The sequence below is a fragment of the Macrosteles quadrilineatus genome, unplaced genomic scaffold (assembly GCF_028750875.1).
Source record: "Macrosteles quadrilineatus isolate MER2022 unplaced genomic scaffold, UCM_ALF_1.0 Scaffold_1__1_contigs__length_201487025, whole genome shotgun sequence".
In the NCBI taxonomy this organism is placed as follows: Eukaryota; Metazoa; Arthropoda; class Insecta; order Hemiptera; family Cicadellidae; genus Macrosteles; species Macrosteles quadrilineatus.
In genome coordinates, this window is record NW_026542594.1 from 122,895,278 (window position 1) to 122,918,394 (window position 23,117).

At 39.7% G+C, this 23,117-nt stretch overlaps 1 protein-coding gene across 1 annotated transcript in view; it reads right to left on the reverse strand.

Moving 5' to 3' along the window:
- Positions 1-23,117, reverse strand: part of LOC128984248 (uncharacterized) — a 188,647-nt gene that overhangs the window by 108,338 nt on the left and 57,192 nt on the right. Inside the window, exons 8-9 of the mRNA XM_054403554.1 lie at positions 22,922-23,116; positions 10,224-10,329 (exon numbers count right to left, since the gene is read on the reverse strand). Of these exons, the coding sequence (XP_054259529.1) occupies positions 10,224-10,329; positions 22,922-23,116 (301 nt within the window). The remainder of the gene's footprint in view (positions 1-10,223; positions 10,330-22,921; position 23,117) is intronic.

Below are 23,117 nucleotides of genomic sequence, written 5' to 3' on the forward strand. Positions count from 1 at the left end.
AATAAAACAGACTCTCAGCATCGACATAATATTCTTATAAAACTAGATAAGATAATAAAAACATTCAAGGCTGAGATTGTATTGACTGAACTGCCTTATTTATATCATCAACCGTATGATGGCAGAAAGTTCTTTGAAATAGAAAAATGCAACTCAGAACTATTAGCGCTATCAATACACAGTAATGCTAAATTTCTCATCTTCAACCACCTACTATATGAGAAGTATCATTATACAAAAAATGGACTACATCTAAACCTGAAAGGGTATATTACTTGCCTCTTCTGAATCATAAAAATAAACTTGACTGTTGGGTGTGATTCCAATTCTGAACTTAGCATTGAATACATACACATAAGGTTCTTCTCTAATGTTTGGTCTAATATTGCCAATAACACTTACCATAGCAAATGGTTGTTGCAGCTTCTTATTTTTTACTTGTGTCTCTCGATTTTCGGTGACACATGAGGAAAAGATTCCATCCAATGGTCCGGCATAATCAATATGCACTCTTTCCCAGTTATCATCAGGCTCCAATGAATGTACAGGTGTTTTTGGTGGGATGTGACGAACTTAAGCACAAGCTTCATAGCTTTTCAATAGTCTTTCTATTTCTTTGTCCATACCTTTAAAATATACATAATTTCTAGCAAACAATTTAATTTTTGTAATTCCGAGGTGAGATTCATGAAGCACATTTAGAATTAGATTTCGAAGATGTTTGGGAATTACGACTCGATCTGATCGCAAAAGTATGTTGTCTGAGATCATGTAAGGGCTATCTTTGAGACTACTTTTCAGTTCATTCAAAAGAACTTGTAACTCAGGAACTCAGGGTCTTTTGCTGTTTCTTCTTTGTTTCAGCAGAGATCATTGTATTGGAGATTTGAAGTAAGGTTTCTCAATTGATTGTGTTTATTTCTTCGTCAAATTTTGGTTCAGATGAAATTGATGAGTGAGCTTGGCTTCAAGACAAACAGTCCACACTTTCATTGTCCATCCCTTTCTTGCATTCTTGGTATAGTCTAGACTACTGAGATAAAATAAAAACCACAATAAGCAAGATGACGTCATTTGTTGTAGGGCACATCCTGGATGAAAGATATGTGACAATGGTTTATTATCAGTGACGAGAGTGAATCTTTGACCAAAAATGTAATTGTAAAAATGGGTGACTGGGTAGATGATTGCTAGAGCTTCTCTATCAAGTTGGCTGTATTTGATTTCAGCCTGAGTCAATGCTCTGGATGCATATGCAATTGGTCTCTCTTGACCAATTATGTCATGACTGAGTATTGCTGCAATTCCAGTTGGGCTAGCATCTGTTATGAGAATAACTGGTTTTGATGGGTTGAAAGGAACAATAACTTTGTTACTACAAAGTTCAGATTTCAGATTCAGAAATAAGGCTTCAGCAGAATCAGCTGACCAAAAGAACTTTTTTCCTTTCCAAAGCAAACGTCGTAACGGAAGTGTTTTTGAGGAGAAGTTTGTAATGGTCAAATTTTGTTAGGGGTAATTTTTTATTATATACACGAACGATTAATCGCGGCGGTTTGTCACGACGGCAACAATGTCAAACATGTCCACTGCAGGTCTCCTAGTTCGAGACTCGGCCGCTGTCACCTTGAAGCGCTGCCGTAGACGTGGTGGGGAGAAGCCGAGACCAGCGGACAGTGGACAGTTCTTGAGACAGTCGGCGGCGAGCGTTAGGTTCGCGCACACCAACCTTCCTTAGGCTGTGCGAGCGAACGTAAAGTATCCGGACGAAGGCGTGCGAAACATAGAGGCGAATCAGGAACTATCGTGATACGTAAGTACACTGGTTATAACTAGCGTATACGTTATACCCCTACTCGTAAATTACGTTTATCGTATAAATTACGTTATTCATAGAATATCGTAGTTTAACGACCGACGCTGCGAGTGTAGTGTCGTAGTCACCTACGCCTACTTTTAGTAATCCAAAACGTTTTTGTTTTCTTTTAATCAAGAGTTTTTATTTATTTTCCTTAAAGCCAAGAAGAATTGGCATAGGCGCCTTCTACGTTTTATTTTATTTTATTATTTACTTATCGCGAGTTAGCGTCGTTTTCTTTTAATTCCGAGAAGATTATTTTTTGTTTTATTTTGGAAAGTGAGACCTTTCGTTAAGCCTAGGAGCTGGGTATTTATTTTATTTTCTAATCTTCGCCTAGTTATCTATCAGCCCTAGTAGTTAACTTCGACTTGGCTTTGTCAGCGCGTCGCTGTGCTGACACCAAGTTATAGGAGTAACCATATTTAGTGTATTCCTTAATAGCAACTCGTGTACGGTGCGTCGACGTGCCGAGGTACACAGTGTGTACTTGTGTACTAGCAGATCGGCGCGACAGTAACATCTACGAAGATCCAGAAGTGGTAAGCGAGCGACGAGGACTGTCAGCGAGACACTGGACTACTCGAGCTGTCCGAGCAAATCGGAGGTAAGTTTACGATAGGTGCCCTACCCGACATAAACACCTCACAAAGTGGCGCCTCCGAACAGGGACCTTGAATTTCCGTTATTATCGTAATATTCGAACATACTTCAAGTATTGGCGCCCGAACGGTAGAATCGATATCGTAGTGATTTTTCTTTGGAATATAAGAAACAGCGAAAATGGTAGGGTCGAGTGTTAGCGCGAAAACTACGCCTAAAACGGTCAGAGCGGTGACTGAATCGACAGCGACAACTACGACTACGACTGCAGGGTCTTTACAAGCTCAAGTAGCGCAAACTATTTCACTATCAACTGTGCCATCGACTTTAAATTTTCCCACTACGACCGCAGAGGCTACTCAGCCTCAAGTAGGTACAACTACTTCACAGTTAATGGTACCAACGACTTTAAATTTACTTACTACGACTGATCGTACGTTGACGTCTAAGAGTCCCTCAGAGGATGACCCGCGAATTGGGTGGATTCACACGTTAACCAAGGATGAACTTCGTTACGAAATGAGTCGATACGGTTTGCCTAATATGGGGACAGTCGACGAACTTCGCAAGTCGTTTTGTAAATTTTGGAAACATGGCATTCCCCGAGCAGTGTACGGTAAGGACGTGAAAGATAGCGTGGACGGTGCGATTGCACTTCCACACCGGTACGACACGGGATATGTCGACTCGCGACCAGGTGCCAGTGACATACGAAGTGCGGAACTTGACAGAGTACGGGAGATAGTTGGTTTGCCTCCAGGAACCAACTTTGAGGACGTTTGTCGTTTGTTATCAAGCCTAACAATGCGCGCTGATAACAATCAGGCCAACAATCAGGCTAGTAATTATCCAGTCAATATGACACAATCAGATCGTTTTACAAATTCCGAGGGGTTAGTGTATAGTGCACTAACCAGACCAAGTGTTAACTATGCTTTCGACACTTCCCACTCTACAGATTAGATTCATCGAACTACGGTGTCCGGTACCGGTCAGCGACCGTACGGTGGGTTCGCGAGCGAACAACTAGGTATTGCTACACAGGCAAGCGTGAATCACGGATTCAGTAGTGGTTTGCCTTCGTGTCACAAAAATTCGTGTCACAGTAAATGAGCGTCAATCCCGGGATGAACGACAAATATGTCATTCGGGAAGGCAAATTATATCGCTCGATTGGTCGGCAAACTTCGGAAGGTGATGGCCGGGAACAGACATGGAAAATGTGTGTTCCTAAGGACGAACGGGCTGTGGTTTTGAGAGAGGTGCACGACTCCCCTGCGGCTGGACATTTCGGCGTTAAGAAGACCGCTAGAAAAGTAAGCGAACAGTACTACTGGCCCGGTTGGAGACGTGACGTGCGTAAGTATGTAAGGAACTGTCCCGTATGTCAACGTTACAAGGTTGAACAGACGAAACCCGCCGGCCAAATGCATTTTCGCCCACCTGGTGGGCCGTGGCATACTGTCTCCGTGGATTTATTAGGTCCCCTCCCGCGTTCGAAGAAAGGAAATCGCTTTGTCGTCGCATTTCAGGACCAATACAGTAAGTGGACTGAACTAGCCCCTTTGAAGGACGCGACTGCGTCTCAGGTGGTGCTTAAGTTCAAGGAACTCGTCGTGTATCGATTTGGCGTGCCTGATGTACTTATCACGGACAACGGTACTCAGTTTACCTCGAGGATAATTAAGGTTATGGCAAAGGAATGGGATATCGAGTTTCAGACGACTGCGCCCTATAGCCCGCAATCTAATCCCATCGAGCGACGTAACCGCGTTCTTAAGACTCTTATCGCTCAGTCCGTAAAAGGCGATCACCAAACGTGGGACGCGAATCTGAAGGAGATCGCGTTCACCGTAAACACAGCGTGCCACGAGTCGACAAAGTGTACCCCTGCGATGTTGTGTTACGGGCGTGAACTTAGGCTCCCTGCGGCACTTCGAGGCCCGCTGTTCGTCGCGAGTCGAGGAGGCGAACAACCGACGCCGGCTGACATACATAGGGAACGTATGGACCGTTTCCGGAGGTTGTATGACACCACTCAGAAGAATCTTAAAGCTGCGTTTGATCAACAGGCTAGATCTTATAATCTACGAAGGCGTGACGTTCGGTACGAAATAGGTCAACAGGTTTTAAAGTGGACCCATGTACTGTCGTCAGCTGTCGACGCGATCGCGAGCAAACTCGCACCAAAATTCGATGGTCCTTTTGTAGTGAGCAAAAGGAGAGGGTATAATTTGTACGTGATAAAGGACGTGGCAACGGGTAAAACCACCGTGGCCCATTAACGTAAAGGACTTAAACCTTTCCATTCGGATGATAAGTAGGTCAGAGGTCTAATCCGGTTTTATTGTTTATTGCTTAATGAGGTGCATTTCCACTCATAGTAGCTCCATTTAGTTCACCAAGCTTACATTTCTGTGTGATACTTAGCTTGTGGTTGCGGTTGTGACTAGTGCATTATAATACTTTAGTAGGATTCCCTGTCGTATTTTATTAGTTTATATTTATTAATAAACTCTCTTTTGCAGGTTTGCTTCGTGTGCACGCTCTGCATGCTTTCGCACCCTGCTTGTGCTTCAAATTTCTTATCTTAGATGCTTGTGGTAGTGCTTGGTGAAGTGTATTGTGCATAAGACAGCTTTTTTCTAAAGTGTATTAGTAGTTATTGCGCACGATGGCATGTATAAGACCTCTTATTACGCTTTGCCCGGCTGAAATGGACTGTTTGCATCCTGGGTGCTCGTTGAACCCCCACGTAATGAATACATTTTTACGATTGATTGAGAGGCGGAGCCGATTTTACATTGGTCTACCCAGTGTGTTTGCGTTCCCAGTGAATTTTTTTCAAGAATGGGCGGACGGCGGATTTGAGCATACTCGTCCGTTAACGGCGGGAATGGACGTATTAACGCACTCGCTGTTGTTATTTCCTGTGTTGGTAAGTGGTGAAGATGGTAAGGGGCTCTGGGCCATAGTGGTCTGCAGGCCTGGTTCGGCGACGATCGGCGCATATGACCCGTCACTAGTCAGTCGACGTCGAGAGATGGGAATCGTTTTCTCTTTCCTAGCGAAGGTAGCTGAAGAACAGGGAGACTGTTTAGAGGAGAGAAGCTGGAGATTTCTAGATACGCCGAGTGATTATCCCCGACCTGAGAAGTCGGAGTCAACGGGTATATTTGTGTGCGCCTGTATTTCTTGTATTTCGCTTTCGACGCCATTCGGGAGACTCCAAGTCGATGAAAAGTGGTGGCGTCGTGACGTTGCGACAGCCTTACGACGGGGACGATTGGAGGACGAAGTGTTCGACCTGTTGGAAGTAAACGTCCCTAGGGAACAAGATCTTCGGTACGGAGGGTGTGTCCAACCATCTCACTTATCCCGGTTGACAGTGACTGCGTCCGACTCGTCATCGGAGGTGGTGGACGTAGCGGTAGACCCGGTCAGCTTCAGATCGTATGGATCACCGCAATATGCCCCGATCTTCAGTCGAGAGGAGGCAGCTTCCGGCGGAGGGCTAGTAGTGACGCAAGAGACGGAAGAAGTGAAGTCACCGGAAGCGGTGGGCGGTGAGTCGCCCGCTCTGTCACTTACAGCCGATGATCTTATGGACGAGATAGAGGAAATGTGCAAACCAGTCGAGGGCGCTAGGTCTTCTAGTGAAGTGGTGGCTTCTCCGCCCCGTGGTAAAATCGTGAATCGTGAGAGAGGATTTTAAGTCACAATCCCGGTAGACGCTATTCCAGCTAGTTCACCGATACTGTCGGATATTTCTAGTCCCGACCAATTCGAGGACTTTGACCCGGTTGCACGGGGCCAACCCCGACCTTATAGTGAGGATTGCGTATCGGCGGTAAAGAGACCAGCGACGGCTGCCCAAGGACCCATGAAAATTACTGATTCACAAGAATCTCATCAGAGGTCCCGGAACCCACGGAGAAACCGAGGGCGGAAACGAGTTCGCAAGACGTACCGGGTGCGCTTCCAACGAGAAGATGGGACCACCTACCGGCAAAAGTTCTTGAAGGACGAATATCGGCGGAATTAAAGCTATGTATCCTACTAAGCGAGAAGCTATTTTTGGTTAGATTTTTATTTTTGTTTTACGAGAGTGTTTGTTTCGTTAAGGAGGCAGGAGGAGAGTGTTCTCCCCGCCCACGAGTCGGATGAGTTAGGTTACTCGACCAAGCGAGGGTCGAGCGCCGTGCGGGGTGCGAAGGTTGTCGCCTCGCACGCGATAAGACGGTTTATGTTTGAGTTGACACCTGCAGGCAGGTAGTTTTTTTTTTTGTTAGTTTTTTTTTCTCACCAAAGTAAAAAGGGGGTGTAATGGTCAAATTTTGTTAGGGGTAATTTTTTATTATATACACGTACGATTAATCGCGGCGGTTCGTCACGACGGCAACAATGTCAAACATGTCCACTGCAGGTCTCCTAGTTCGAGACTCGGCCGCTGTCACCTTGAAGCGCTGCCGTAGACGTGGTGGGGAGAAGCCGAGACCAGCGGACAGTGGACAGTTCTTGAGACAGTCGGCGGCGAGCGTTAGGTTCGCGCACACCAACCTTCCTTAGGCTGTGCGAGCGAACGTAAAGTATCCGGACGAAGGCGTGCGAAACATAGAGGCGAATCAGGAACTATCGTGATACGTAAGTACACTGGTTATAACTAGCGTATACGTTATACCCCTACTCGTAAATTACGTTTATCGTATGAATTACGTTATTCATAGAATATCGTAGTTTAACGGCCGACGCTGCGAGTGTAGTGTCGTAGTCACCTACGCCTACTTTTAGTAATCCAAAACGTTTTTGTTTTCTTTTAATCAAGAGTTTTTATTTATTTTCCTTAAAGCCAAGAAGAATTGGCATAGGCGCCTTCTACGTTTTATTTTATTTTATTATTTACTTATCGCGAGTTAGCGTCGTTTTCTTTTAATTCCGAGAAGATTATTTTTTGTTTTATTTTGGAAAGTGAGACCTTTTGTTAAGCCTAGGAGCTGGGTATTTATTTTATTTTCTAATCTTCGCCTAGTTATCTATCAGCCCTAGTAGTTAACTTCGACTTGGCCTTGTCAGCGCGTCGCTGTGCTGACACCAAGTTATAGGAGTAACCATATTTAGTGTATTCCTTAATAGCAACTCGTGTACGGTGCGTCGACGTGCCGAGGTATACAGTGTGTACTTGTGTACTAGCAGATCGGCGCGACAGTAACATCTACGAAGATCCAGAAGTGGTAAGCGAGCGACGAGGACTGTCAGCGAGACCCTGGACTACTCGAGCTGTCCGAGCAAATCGGAGGTAAGTTTACGATAGGTGCCCTACCCGACATAAACACCTCACAAGTTAGGGATTAATTTTCCATAGTATGTAACTAACAAACTAAGCCAAGAAAGCGTCTTAACTCGTCAACGTTTTTAGGACCAGTCATCTGAGTAACTGCTTCAACCTTTTTCGGGCATTTTTGAATCTTATTGAATGACACCAAGTGTCCAAGGTAATTAATACTTTCCTTTAAGAAAACACATAAAAATAAACTTGGCTGTGGTGACTGCAATTCCGTGGGTGTTGTTCCATTTCTGTAATGAACCTGGCCTTTGAAATCATACACATAAAGCCCTTATCTTTTTTTGGTCTGTTTTGGTTGTGAATTGCGACTAAACACTTACCATAGCAAATGAGTTGTTGAAACTTCTTATTTTTGACTTGAACTTGAAATGTCCTGATTTTTGGTGGCTTCCAGTCAAAAAACTTTGTATAAGATTCCTTGTGGAACTGACAGCGTAACCTTGCTGTTGTGATAGCAAGAAGTAAATAATACAATTGCCTTTTTTCTTCTCAATTGAAGTAGAGCGAGTAACAAAAACGTTAACAATAAAAACAAAAACATAAGGTTTGGTTTAATCTCACTACTGGAGCTTACCTTAGCTAAGGCAGTATTATAGTTTCTACTAAAGGTTTTTAAATGTCTCGATCTGTCAGCGTTATCTATAAACATTTTTTGCATGTATTCATTTGATCTGACATTAGGCAGGTTTACTTTACCACCATGTGTATATTTTTCACTTTCCATGATAATACACCATGTGTATTTTAGCGAATTTCCCATATTTTTTCACTTTTAAATAAGTTGCATAGCATAACTGGAAAATATTATTTACCCCACCAAGTGAGTGTGTATCTGGATTCCTGACTGTTAGACCAGGACTCTCTTATCCTACTCTCCTCATACGCATACAATCTCTTATTAATTGTCTCCTCCTCCTGTTTTCAATATTTCTTCTTTGAACTCGAGGCTTTCTGTTCTTCTAACAAAACAAAACGTATTAGCTGTTTACATTGGTCTATAACCTCCTGAATATTACAAACATCAATATTTGCTCCCAAAAAAGCTACTGGTTTTCTTTTCATCAACAGCTGTTTTTTTGTTTTTAAATTTGTTCTATGTAATTCTTATGGGAAAAAGTCAACCTTTGAGTACACCTTGCACCCTTAGGCTACACCACCAGGGGCGTTTTTTCACGCGGTAAAATGTAGCTTATTTTCAGGCTGCTTGAATTCCCGCTGTTGTATGCCACACGTGCGTTTTATGATTGAGGTCTCGAATTGAAGGTACGTATAGATTTGTCATCAAGCATTGGCATAAATGTATCTATAATCCCACTCGGTGTATACGTAAACAAAATTTACTCTTCATGTATTTCTTATGGGAGTTAAATTTGGTTTTTCTTTGCCGAGTTCGTTTGGCTCTTCTACCCGACCGATTTTCATGATTGAGGTCTCAAATTTGAAGGTATGCACGCAAATATCTCACATCAAGCTTCGGCATATATTTACCTACTGTATTACTTGACCAAAAAACATAATTTGATTAATTTTTGAAATTTTACTTCAATTTAAGATTTATTTTTACCAGTTATAATTTTATAATCCTATATATTTTGGTATAAGAACCTTCAGTGAAATACCGGCTTTCATTTATACCATTAGTTATTCAAATCGGACGAGTTTCAAGCAAACACAAGGTGAACAACCAACATAAATATTATTTTTTATAATGGTTTTCTATGATTAAAAATCAATCCCTCCATCCAGAATTGATTATGTTTTTATATGTTTTAGACTTAAAATAATCAGTAAATTATAGGCTTTAATTTGAGCTATTGATCGTTTGAATCAGTTAAGCATGGTTAAGCTCAAGATAATGGATTACACAATCAAAAATCATAAATTTGATTATTTCTTGGATATTATATTTATTTTAACGCTGTGGAGCAGCATGGGTTCTCTAGTAAATAATTAAATTGTTATAAACATTCTAATATTTGAGTAATAAAGTTGTTATTAAATACGAGTGTACATGATTGAATCCGAATGATGACCATGTTTACAGTTATATATTAGGTTAAAGATCGGTGTTTTGGAGTTAAAAGGCTCGCCACACGGCATTTAAATTTGAGTGTAAGACGTAAACAGTAGTAGTAAAAATGGCGGCCACACCTGAAAAGGGGGGGGGCCACTACGAGTGGCCCTGCCGAGCTACAGGCGCGGCGCTTCGTATATATGTTACAACTGGTCACTCATAGGTCACGTGGCCACACGTAGTGGCCTTCCGACTGCTAAGGGTTGAACTGTATTAACCTATGCTCGGTTTGGAGCAACAAGGGAGTGAGTTTAAAGAGGTTCATTTTTGCAAAGCTCTGAGTACCAACTGTTAGACTATTCATTTTGGTGTATATGGGCAACAAAATTATTTAAATTAATTACCTTTACATTTGAGTTCATCTTTTGAAGAAGACCCAATCGAAGATGATTTTCTGGCCATTCGTAGCAAAATCTTGTTAGCAACCCAGCAATCATTCATCATGAGAACCTGTAAATAGACACATTGTGAAAATAATATCGTAAGGTTGTGTAATATGTATTTTTATGTTTGAGTATCTTGAAATTTGTCTACATTTATCCAAATATCTATGCAATTAAAAATTATTATCAGTTGTCCTAAAAAGGAAAAATTCCTTCAGATTGTGGCCTTGTACCTACATACAACACATTATTTAATAATAATTTAACATTCTCAACAGATAATAAGTGTGTGCACTATAACACCCCGCCGCAGCAAACCTGCAGACTAAGCGAATCTCCATTTGCCTGATTGGATTTACACTAAAATGCCTCCTTTAAACATATCACATTTATTCCCTATTTAAATAATATTAGTTTAACGAGTACTCAGGTTTGCTGCAACAGGGAGGGTAAAAAAGTGTTGTTGTTGTATAATGTTAGTAGTTTAGTAAGAAATTAATGTATTTTCGAAATTCGATCAAAATATGTTCATAAACAAGCAAACTACAACAGTTGATTTGTTCTCCATAAGAATAACATAAAAATTTTAAACTTCGTAACCATTAGGCGCTCAATAAAGCTTCAATATACTAAATTATTATTTTTTTTAAGGTCTACAAAATAGTTTGGAAAGAAATGGCAAAATTTTGTGTTTTTAGGGTAAAAAATGGGAAAAACCTATTTTTACCCTATAAAACCCCCATAAAACCCCGTTCCCATAGTGGAAAATTTGCTAATATTCCATATATGGGAAATTCGCTAAAAAGGGTACAGTCCTATTCAAAAGTAATTTTATTAAGTGAGCTATCTCCATGTTTGACAAATCTGTTCTTTTGGATCATGGTCTTAGAGATAGCCGTCTCTAGTATAAGGCCGCGGCCTTCGATGTGGCAACGCCGCCACTCATCCCCACCCTGGTCCAAATCCGGGTATTGCCGCCAGCGGTAAAACGTGCAACATTTCACCAAAACTGCGCTTATTCACATTGACAGCTATGAAAATAGAACCAGTTCAATAGATTCATTTTTAGCATGAAATGCCACTTACAATGTTTCAGATTGTATTACGAAATCCTTATATATAATACGTGATGCGATTTCTACAAAACACTACTCCTCCGTTACTAATGGACGGAATTTTATAAACGATGTGTCAAAATTAAGTATTTTTTTGTGTAGACCAATTCCTGGTATTTTACCAATTCCTGTAATAAAGGTTCTCGGGCTTTGCCCCACAGCCCATCAAAATCCGGTAACGGTAGTCAAAAGTGGTGTACCCCAGGGATCGGTTCTGGGCCCTTTTCTGTTCCTTGTTTTAATTAATGACCTTCCTGTAAATATTAGTTGTAACAAAGTCATATTTGCTGATGACACTACCTTTTTCTGTTCAGGTAACAATATTGCTGAGCTCTGTAACATTATGTCTGATGTGATGGCAGATGGCACAATCTGGTTTGAAGCAAATGGCCTCCTTTTGAATACCAATAAAACCCAACAAATATGTTTTTCCTTGTGCCAGTTTGATGTTCAATCTGATGTAGTTGTAGATTCTGTCGTTAAGCTCTTAGGTATTACTGTTGACACCAAACTTACATGGGATTCTCACATACAGAATGTTTGTACCAGACTATCTAGAGTGATTTCTCTTTTGTGGCATTTAAAGAAGCTGATCCCTAAAGTGTACCTGAAAAATGTGTATTATGCTTTGTTTAATGGAATAATTTCTTATGGCATTCGTCTGTGGGGGAATGGCCACAGTATTGATAAAGTCTTGCGCTTACAAAAAAAAGCGATGCGTATAATCACACACTCAGCTTTTAAAGCACACTGTAAACCACTCTTTGTCAGGGAAGGAATTTTGACAGTGATTAACCAGTATATTTATGTTTGCCTGTTGCATGTTAAGCAACATCTGCATGAGTATCCACTCAGAAGTAGTGCGCATGGTTATTGCACTAGAAGCATGTCCTCAATCAATCAGACTTATGTTCGTTTGAGTAAATCACAATCCCAGCATCGCACCATGTATATTAATCTATTTAATAAGTTGCCTGTTTCTGCACATAATGTGTCTTTCACTAAGTTTAAGTTGTCTGTTTACAATTGGTTGGTTGCAAGGCCATTCTACAAGGTCGATGAATTCTTTGTATTGCCTGTTGATATTCAATTTTAAATTCTGTCTGTCTGTGATATAGCCAAGGGCTGAGTTGTTTTATAAGTTATTTATCTGTCTGTTTGTTAGTATTGTCTTTAAATTTTATACTCTTTTCTTGCCCCTGCTATGTTTTTTTCTAACTTATTTTAAACACACTGCATGTATTGTATACACATTGCACCTGTTTTCATGTTTGCTCTAGTCTTTGCATACCTATGTTTTTTATAAACTTCAGTATTTTAATTTTATTTTTAAGATGACTCGTGATACTTTTTGCATGTACTCTGCACTTGTTTATATTTTATTGTCTATATTTATTTAGCCTTATTGCCTGTAAACTTTAGGCTACTATTATGACGTTCATCCATTGCATGTGTTGTACATAGCGTTAACGATGAATAAAAATTCTTGATTCTTGATTCTTGAATCCCGATGTATTTCTTATGAAGAAAAGATTTTGTTTACTTAAACAGTCTAATAATTTGTATTAATTACAGCTGTTAATAGTAAACACATGATACACACAAGAGCGTTCATTTTCAGTTTCGATAACTGGAGTGGAGTGATTGATTACCTTGTCTTTGAGTTTACTCTTTTCAGTAATCGGAAACAGGGCCTGATTAAGGCTCTAGTGCCAGTAGGCTGACGTTTTTTCGCGCCCCCCCCCCTCCTCCCTACCACTTGCCCTCCTCTCTGCCACCACTTTCAAAATTTCAAAGTATGAATACTAATTCTGAATCCAAAAATTAAAAATTACCAAAGGCATTATACTACTATTCAGTTTATTTAAAAACAAAAGAAAGCTGATCATAAATTAATGCATGGTTTGATTAGGAACTTTTAAAACTGCAAATCTTTCGACTTTGAGATAGTATTTTAAATTCAAGAGCTAAACAATATGACATAGTCATAGGCACTATTAATTCTGGTAGAGTATAGATACAGAAGGTAAAGGACATTGTTTAAACTAAGTTCACAGTACGACCTTATAAAGCTTCGTTTGCACTAGGGCGGCACGGCACAGACGGGCAGCCGTCACACAATTTTTTAACATTGAACATATGGTGGAAAATGCCGGCAGTCCCAGGGACGCCGGCAACATACAGCCTACAATTTCCAATTTTTCGCCTTACGTTCAATGTTAAACAAATGCCATGATGGCCGCCAATCCGTGTCGTGCTGCACTAGTGCGAACGAGGCTTAAAATAGTAACAAATCGGTTGTTCAAGGAATGTAAAACTTTTTGATTTAAAATAATGTATTTATTTTACAGTTTATTAAACATATAATTGTATTGAATCAAAAGTAGACCTAACCTAAAATATCAAAAAACCAAACAATAATATACGTACTTTCTAAATTAACTGTTTCCTTCCCTTCTCATGGCATTTAAGTATAAGATACATTTATCTAACTGCCCAAATGGTTCCCCCACTCTACACTGCCAGCCTTTACTACTTCCTTTACCACTTCCTACGTTGTGGGGCCTGTTTCCTTCCCTTCTCATAGCATATTAGGATTGAAGATACATTAATATAACTGCCACAGACGGTTCTCACTATGCTCATACTTTACTACTTCCTAAGCCACTTCCTACAATGCGGACCTGTTTTCATCACTTTCCATAGAATTTTAGTATTTTAGATACGTTAATCTAATTGCCACAAACATTCCCCACACTCTGCACTGCTAGCCTTTACTACTTCTTTCACCATTTTCTATGTCGTGGGCATGCTTCCATCCCTTCTCATAGCATTTCAGCATTGCAGATACATTAATCTAACTGCTACAAACGGTTTCCAGTTCCCACACTCCACACTGCTCACCTTACTACTTCCTTCACCTCTTCTTATGTCACAGACCTGTTTCCCTCCCTTCCCATAGCATCATAGGATTGCAAATACCTTAATCTAATGGTCATAAACAGATCCCATACCCCGAACTGCTCGCCTTTATTACTTCCTTCACCACTTCCTACATCGCCGAGCTGTTTCCTTTCCTTCCAATAGCATTTGAAGATTGTAGATACCTTAATCTTGTAAAGAAAAAATAAAGAAACCCTGCTTATTTCACTCATATATTTAAATATTGTATTTAAATATATCTACTCCTTGCAATGCTCTCAAAGTGAATTCTTTACAAATCTTGGTTGCCCCTGGGTTGGAAGAACTTGGAAAGTAAAAATACAAAACAGAGCTTGGCAGTGGAAGCTTGATGTTAAAGAAATATTTGTGTGGGCCCTGTAAAATAAGAATACTCCCCAAAGGTCCTTAGGGGACGTTCTTGGTACTGTTTGAAGTTCTTCCAGACTGTAATACCTTTGATTTCAAAATAATAACCAATCTTAATCTACACTGAATTTACTTTGCTAACTACTACACTATTATTTAGTGTTGCACTTAAAAGGTGAATCTTTTGTAGTGGCCTATGATTTACTGAATTACCTTTATTTCAATGTTTGAATAATACTACTAATAATGATTTACCAAGGTTATTGAGAACTATAAAATGAGTAACAATTTGAATTTATTGCACAGAATTTGATAATTACACTTTTCAATTTACAGTTGCTGTTTGTGTTTTATATAATCAAAATGACCTTGAGTTACACAATATCAGTTGAAAATTATTGAAACGGTTGAATGAATTTATCAAAGGGGAGGTACGGTGCGGTTTCACACCGATCACGAAAGTATTAACGGAAGAGTGGTATTTAATTTAATTTTGAGATGACCAGTACCAAGCAAATGAGTGAAAATTTAAAAACGTACATTTTCATGTCCCTGGCCTTTTACTTCGTAGATACTGGATTTGTAGTTTATTATTATGTATTTTAATATTTTTTGGGACGGGGGCAGCATGTTACACACATTTATTTGGTTTTAAATAGGTTCTAGGTATTTTTTTCGTATTTTTAAAGTCTCGAAATTCACGACCGTGACGTGTCCCTAGGGTACATTTTCCAACTTTCACGCTGTTTTTAGACTAATTATTTATGCCGAAATATATCAAGCCATATTTTTATGTCATCAATAGTTATTAAACTTACAAAAAAGGAGCATATTATAATTTTAGTGTCATTGCAAACTGACTACCATGACAAAATAAGTCTGTCCCTCGATTTGGCGTCACGACCATTTGGGAAAAATTTTCAACTTTGGAGCACGACAGTGGCAAGCCTGACGTCGATTGCGTCAGTTCGTTTTAGAGACTAGTTCGGGGTGTACGTCAAGTTTGTTGTGCCGGTTGTTTTGTGTTGAAAGAAGTAGTTACAAGATTAATAAAGGTAATTTTGTGTTTTTTGTAATTTTGGTGTGTCCATGACCATACATAGTCATTTGATGAAGTAGACGTGGGGTTAATTTTTGTTGATATGATATTTATATTGCTACATTAACCTAGAAGTCCACTTTGTATCCTCGAACATGAGGTGCAGGGCTACCACCAGAACAGAGCCAAATAACACGTAATGTCCCGACCAAAGTTTCACGACCATCGCGGGTTTTTTCACGACCAATCCAGCCTTATGGATTATACTGTGTTTGGTCGTGACAATAAACTTAAATACCATTGTAAATTGAACAGTTTAGTTCAATTGAAACACATATTTTTACTATAACTAACAGTATAGTTGAAGGATTGTTTACAAAGATTTAATTTTTTTCAGACAATTCACGACCGTACCGCTTGTCCCTGACCATCACGTTGATGATTTCTATCATAAAAATTTCAAAAATTAAAATATCATCATATTTCAATGTTTTATACACAAAAGAAGTACACCTCTATAAAAACATAACGATTTTTCGGGTCTCAGGTAAGTTTTTTCGGAGTTATACAAACTTAAAAAGATTTTATAGGCTTTTTTCAACTTTTTGAGTTTTTTTATTTTTTTCTAGAAAGACCATATATACCAAAAGCTTAGTGAGCTGTTTATTGTATGATGGTCATAAAAGTAAATTAATTAATAGCAAAACATAGTTACAAAAATAATATTAACCTTTTTTTAATATTCAGTTTGATGTCCGTGATGGTCGTGACATAATTTCGTGTTTTTCCATCAAAGATGCTCTATTAATAAAAAATCACCAAAGATATTGCGTTACCATGGACATTTTATGAAACTTCAAATGTCAATGAAATTAAAAAAATAAAAAAAGTTTCAACAAACGGAACAAGAAATTTTAAAAGTGCTTTTCCTGAAAACGTACGTTTTTAAATTTTCACTCAAATCCTTTTCGTTGGCCAACGATTAAAAAACGAAGGTCGTCTCGCAGTCCAACTGATTAAACAATATTGTATTCAATCGTAGTAATGTTTATTAGAATGTTGCTTTATTATTTTATAGCTAATTTGGTACTTTGGCGGTTCATCTATGTTCAAACTGACACAACCTCCGACAACACTTCCGCATCAATCGAACCAGCTACCTGCTCCCTCCTCTGACATTAATTTATTTCCCCCAAAGATACTGACTGTGACACTCTTTAAAAGAACTGTACCATTTACTCAACAATGAAAATTGATAATGACTCTGTGTAAAAATTCCAACACTATGAAAATCTTATTAACTAACTCTGAATTTCCCTATAAAAACATTTTCTTCTATTTGTTCTTAATACTATTTGATTATCACAGCTTAGAAAATATTACAGATTATTACACTATAAATGGATAAAAAATCAGTGACTTGAATTCGAACCTGGAAACCATGTGATCATTTGACATGAAATAACAAAATATGACAGGAAAATTACAATGTGCGACTCACTGAATTCTAAATTTAACAAATAAATAACACAAATTACTTACAAATTCGGACGTCCACACTAAACACAAACACTACTTGAAGGATAGGGATGGGGAATTGTAACTAGCCGGTATTCTATTCAAAAACGCGATCAATTTGAACTTGCGTGACAAACGTGAATTTTCAAATGGCGGACTTCGTTGGCCAGTTAAAACAAACTTTTGACACTTTTTGAATTACAAAACTGATTCTAATTTCCAACCGCGTTGCAAATATATCCCTTAGGGATATAGGCTAAACGATTTTGAGGAAATGAAAATTTATCCGACCAAACGCCGCGAGATGAATTTAATTTGCACGGACGAAAGGCTTTACCGAACTAGTTACACAGGAGCTAGGAAACGAACTGGGGCTGGTGGAAGCAAAAATTACCATCCGACTAGACCTATCCCCTCTACTCTTTTAGTGCGTGGTGCATTCTGGTCTATACTGATCTATTGTTCAAAACAGCTGACTGTTCTTCGCGTTAACTTGTATTGATTTGTTGCCTTTTTCAACAAAATCGGTACAATCTAATCATCATAAACAGTTTCCACGCTCCGGACAGCACGCCCTGACTACTTCCGTGAAGGAAAATAGGTCCGAGACGTAGGAAGTGGTGAACACTTCCTACGTCTCGGACCTATTTTCCTCCATTCCCATAGCATTTTAGGATTGCAGATCCCTTATTCTAATCGTCATAAACAGTTCCCACACTCCGGACTGCTCACATTTACTACTTCCTTCACCACTTCCTACGTCACGGACCTGTTTCCCTCCCTTCCTATAGCATTTTAGGATTGCAGATACCTTAATCTCATCGTCATAAAAAGTTCCCACACTCCAGAGTGTTCGCCTTTACTACTTCCTTTACACCTTCCTATGTCACGGACCTGTTTACCTCCCTCCCCTTAGCATCATTGGATTGCAAATACCTTAATCTATTGGTCATAAACAGATCCCACACTCCGAAAAACTCGCCTTTACTACTTCCTTCACCACGTCCTACGTCACGGACCTGTTTCCCTCTCTTTCCATAGCATTTTAGAATTGCAGATACCTTAATCTAATCATCATAAACAGTACCCTCACTCCGGACAGCTCACCTTGACTACTTCTGTAACGGTCGGTATTCCTCTTGGAATACCACCGCTACTTTGGGTGACGTAGCTCAGGAATGAAACTCAGCACTCGCTTACAAAACCCAACTTTATTAATTACTCAAAACAACACAAAGAACACAAAGCTAAACTAACAACAAAAAGGTAGAGTAGACTGGAACTGTATAAATGAGTTAGAAACTGAAACCCCAATTTAGAAAAGACTCTAAACCCCAATTTTGAAAACCTTTTACATTGTCTTACCTGGACCCAAGGCCAAGGGCCTTGGGCTCCAGCTCCCCAGCAGGACCCTGTCCTCCGGTGCACCACACAAACACTACCCACCAAAACTGACCCCTTGATCAAGTGCACTGGCCTACTTAAAGCAACAGCCTTCAGTAGGTCAGCACAACAAGTTATTGTTTAACAACACTACCAGCCTACTCACACAACATTGCCAAACACTTCCTCTTCACAATATTTGACCCTCCTATTACACTTCCTTCACCACTTCCTACATCGCGGACCAGTTTTCCTCCCTTCCCATAGCATTTTAGGATTGTAGATACCTTAATCTAATCGTCAGAAACAGTTCCCACAGTCCGGACTGCTTGCCTTTACTACTCCCTTGTCCTTCGTTACTTCCTACGTCACGGACCTGTTTCCCTCCCTTCCCATAGCATCATAGGAAAATACCTTAATCTAATGGTCATAAACAGATTCCATACCCAAAACAGGTCGCCTTTACTACTTCCTGTAATCATTTTAACCTACAGTCTACGGTCTCTTCCCATACCATTTTAGCATTGCAAATACATTAATCCATTCCCACACTCAACACTGCTCACCTTTACTACTTCCTTCACCACCCCCTACGTCGTGGACCTGTTTCCCTCTCATCCCAACATTTTAGGATTGCAGATACATAATTGTCATTGCCAAAGACAGTTCCCACACTCTGCACTGCAAGCCTTACTACTTCCTTCACCATCCCTACGTCATAGACCTGTTTCCTTCCCTTCTCATGGCATTTAAGTATAAGATACATTTATCTAACTGCCCAAATGGTTCCCCCACTCTACACTGCCAGCCTTTACTACTTCCTTCACCACTTCCTATGTTGTGGGGCCTGTTTCCTTCCCGTCTCATAGCATTTTAGGATTGAAGATACATTAATCTAACTACCACAGACGGTTCTCACTATGCTCATACTTTACTACTTTCTAAGCCACTTCCTACAATGCAGACCTGTTTTCATAACTTTTCATAGAATTTTAGTATTTTAGATACGTTAATCTAATTGCCACAAACATTCCCCACACTCCGCACTGCTAGCCTTTACTACTTCTTTCACCATTTTCTATGTCGTGGGCATGCTTCCATCCCTTTTCATAACATTTCAGCATTGCAGATACATTAATCTAACTGCTACAAACGGTTTCCAGTTCCCACACTCCACACTGCTCACCTTACTACTTCCTTCACCTCTTCTTACGTCGTGGACCTGTTTCCTTCCCTTCCAATAGCATTTTAGGATTGCAGATGCCTTAATCTAATCGTCAGAAACAGTTCCCACACTCCGGACAGCTCACCTTGACTACTTCCTTCACCACTTCCTACGTCGCGGACCTGTTTTCCTCCATTCCCATAGCATTTTAGGATTGCAAATACCTTATTCTAATCGTCATAAACAGTTCCCACACTCCGGACTGCTCACATTTACAACTTCCTTCACCACTTCCTACGTCACGGACCTGTTTCCCTCCCTTCCTATAGCATTTTAGTATTGCAGATACCTTAATCTCATGGTCATAAAAAGTTCCCACACTCCAGACTGCTCGCCTTTACTACTTCCTTTACACCTTCCTGTTTACCTCCCTCCCCTTAGCATTATTGGATTGCAAATACCTTAATCTATTGGTTATAAACAGATCCCACACTCCGAACAACTCGCCTTTACTACTTCCTTCACCACGTCTTACGTCACGGACCTGTTTCCCTCTCTTTCCATAGAATTTTAGGATTGCAGATACCTTAATCTAATCATCATAAACAGTTCCCTCACTCCAGACAGCTCACCTTGACTACTTCCTTCACTACTTCCTAAATTGCGGACCAGTTTTCCTCCCTTCCCATAGCATTTTTGGATTGTAGATACCTTATTCTAATCGTCTTAAACAGTTTCCACACTCTGGACAGCTTGCATTGACTACTTTCTCCACCACTTCCTACATCGCGGACCTGTTTTTCCTCCCTTCCCAAAGCATTTTAGGATTGCAGATACCTTAATCTAATCGTCAGAAACAGTTCCCACAGTCCGGACTGCTTGCCTTTACTACTTCCTTGTCCTTTGCCACTTCCTACGTCACGGACCTGTTTCCCTCCCTTCCCATAGCATCATAGGATTGCAAATACCTTAATCTAATGGTCATAAACAGATTCCATACCCCAAACAGGTCGCCTTTACTACTTCCTCCACCACTTCCTACGCCACGGACCTGTTTCCTTCCCTTCCAATAGCATTTTAGGATTGCAGATGCCTTAATCTAATCGTCACAAACAGTTCTTACACTCCGGACAGCTCACCTTGACTACTTTTTTCACCACTTCCTACGTCGCGGACCTGTTATCCTCCCTTCCCATTGAATTTTAGGAATGCAGATACCTAAATCTAATCGTCATAAAAAGTTTCCACACTCCAGACTGCTCACCTTTACTACTTCCTTCACCACTTCCTACGTCACGGACCTCAAGCTAGTGTCGTCATTTACTTATATTAGGATCCATACCGTTTCTGTTCTAATATCTGTCGAATAATGCTATCAGCTATTTCTTTATCTACTGCATTCAAAAGTCAACAGCTGATCATATGTCTTTGTTTATGTGTCAAATACTGCTTCCAAAAAGATTACATTGAAACTTTGAGACCCAGTGGGGCGGATTCCTGGGAGACTTTTTTGACGTCATATTGATGTTGTCACTCACCGATAGGTCTTTTTCATCATGCAAAATTTGAAAACGATTGATTCAGCCGTCTAGGAGGAGTTTGCGCATAACGAAATGCATAAGAGTCAACGTATAAGAGCTTCGCTCGCTCCACTCAATAAAAATGATAAGTTAAGAAAAAGTAGCGAAAACGGTTAAAATATTGAACAAAACTTTCCAATTTTTAAAAGTAGGGCGTTTTTTTAGGGGTGAAGGGGTGTGATTTTCGGAAAACGCTAAGTATGGTTTTGTAGAAAGTTTAATTCCTGCTCATGAAAATTCTTTAAAATCTTTCCTTGCTCTTACCATTTTTGAGTAAAACCAGTAAAAAAAACCACTTTTCGTTTTTAGATGTCCGCCATTTTGGATTTTTGGGTGGGTTAAAATTTTAAAATGGGACTTTTGGGAATTTCACAATTAATTTAGGATCTCATACTACAATACTACCAAATTTCAAGTCTCTAACACGTTTCTAAACAAATCAGATGAGCATACCAAAGTCTTTAAATTTCATAGTTATTCTGCGTAAGAATAACATGGGGCTCATAAAAGTGGTAAAATAAAATGTTTTCTGTGTTCGTGTCCGTGTTTTAAATGTGTTTTTGATGAGTTGCAAGATTTTAAAATGTTGTCTTTGCTACGAAACATGTAAGCTGTTGAGCAATATAATTTCTTGGACTATTTGACTGAGGTATGTAAAAAACCTATTATTGTCTTAAAAGTGGTTTGCCAATTAACGTTTTTCACAACTTTGCACCCACACCCTTCAGTAGTCAACCACCCCTGGAGGCGACGACATGGGTTTTTACACTCACCTAGGCCCCTATTACTAAAATGAAAAGTAAATTTAAATGAATCTTTTACTTACGTTCAATAGCAAGGGAGTTAAAAGCAGTTTGCCGATTAACGTTTTTCTCAACTTTGCGCCCCCAACCCTAAGTTGTCGACCACCACTGGAGGCGACGACATGGGTTTTTACACTCACCTAGGCCCCTTCAATAAAATGAAAAGTAAATTTAAATGAGTCTTTTACTCACGTTCAAAAACAAGGGAGTTAAAAGTGGTTTGCCGATTAACATTTTTCGCAACTTTTCACCCCCTCCCCTAAGTTGTCGACCACCCCTGGAGGCGACGACATGGGTTTTTACATTCACCTAGGCCGCCATAACCAAAATCAAAAGTTAAAATCTCTGACTCTTTTCATGCATACTCAACTGCACCTAGCGCCTGTACTACTTATTAGGCAGGTAAAACTCTGTCACTACGAATACCATATTGTCTCTAATTGTGTAAAACAAACAGCTTATGCACACTGGTGATGCACAGTCTAGCAGTGCAAACTAATGGCAGGAGCCGGCTGGAAAATGCCTCAGATGCGACATTGCCAGATTGTGCTCGCTGCGCCCTTATAATAGAGATGGCTATGTCTTAGACCATTTGCAGCTAAGGTTTTTTCTTTCTCACGTTTTATAAACTTTTGCAATGACTTAATATTCAATTTGTATAATCTATTCAGTAATAATCCATGATCATTTGTACATCATTATGCCAAAACCAACTTTCTTTCTATTTAAGAAAGTAAATAACAATACCTTGAGAAGCAAATGCCAAGAAGGTTGAGGCTGAGTTAGCAACACACTGAGTTCCAGAGATATAGATTCAATCTTTCCAATAACTGATGATCCCAAAGTGAGCTTTTCTGAGGAACTCAGGCTGATCCAAGGTGCAATACTTGATGTTGGTAAAGGAGAAAAGCATGGTACATCCTTCCAGCCTTTATTGAAAACC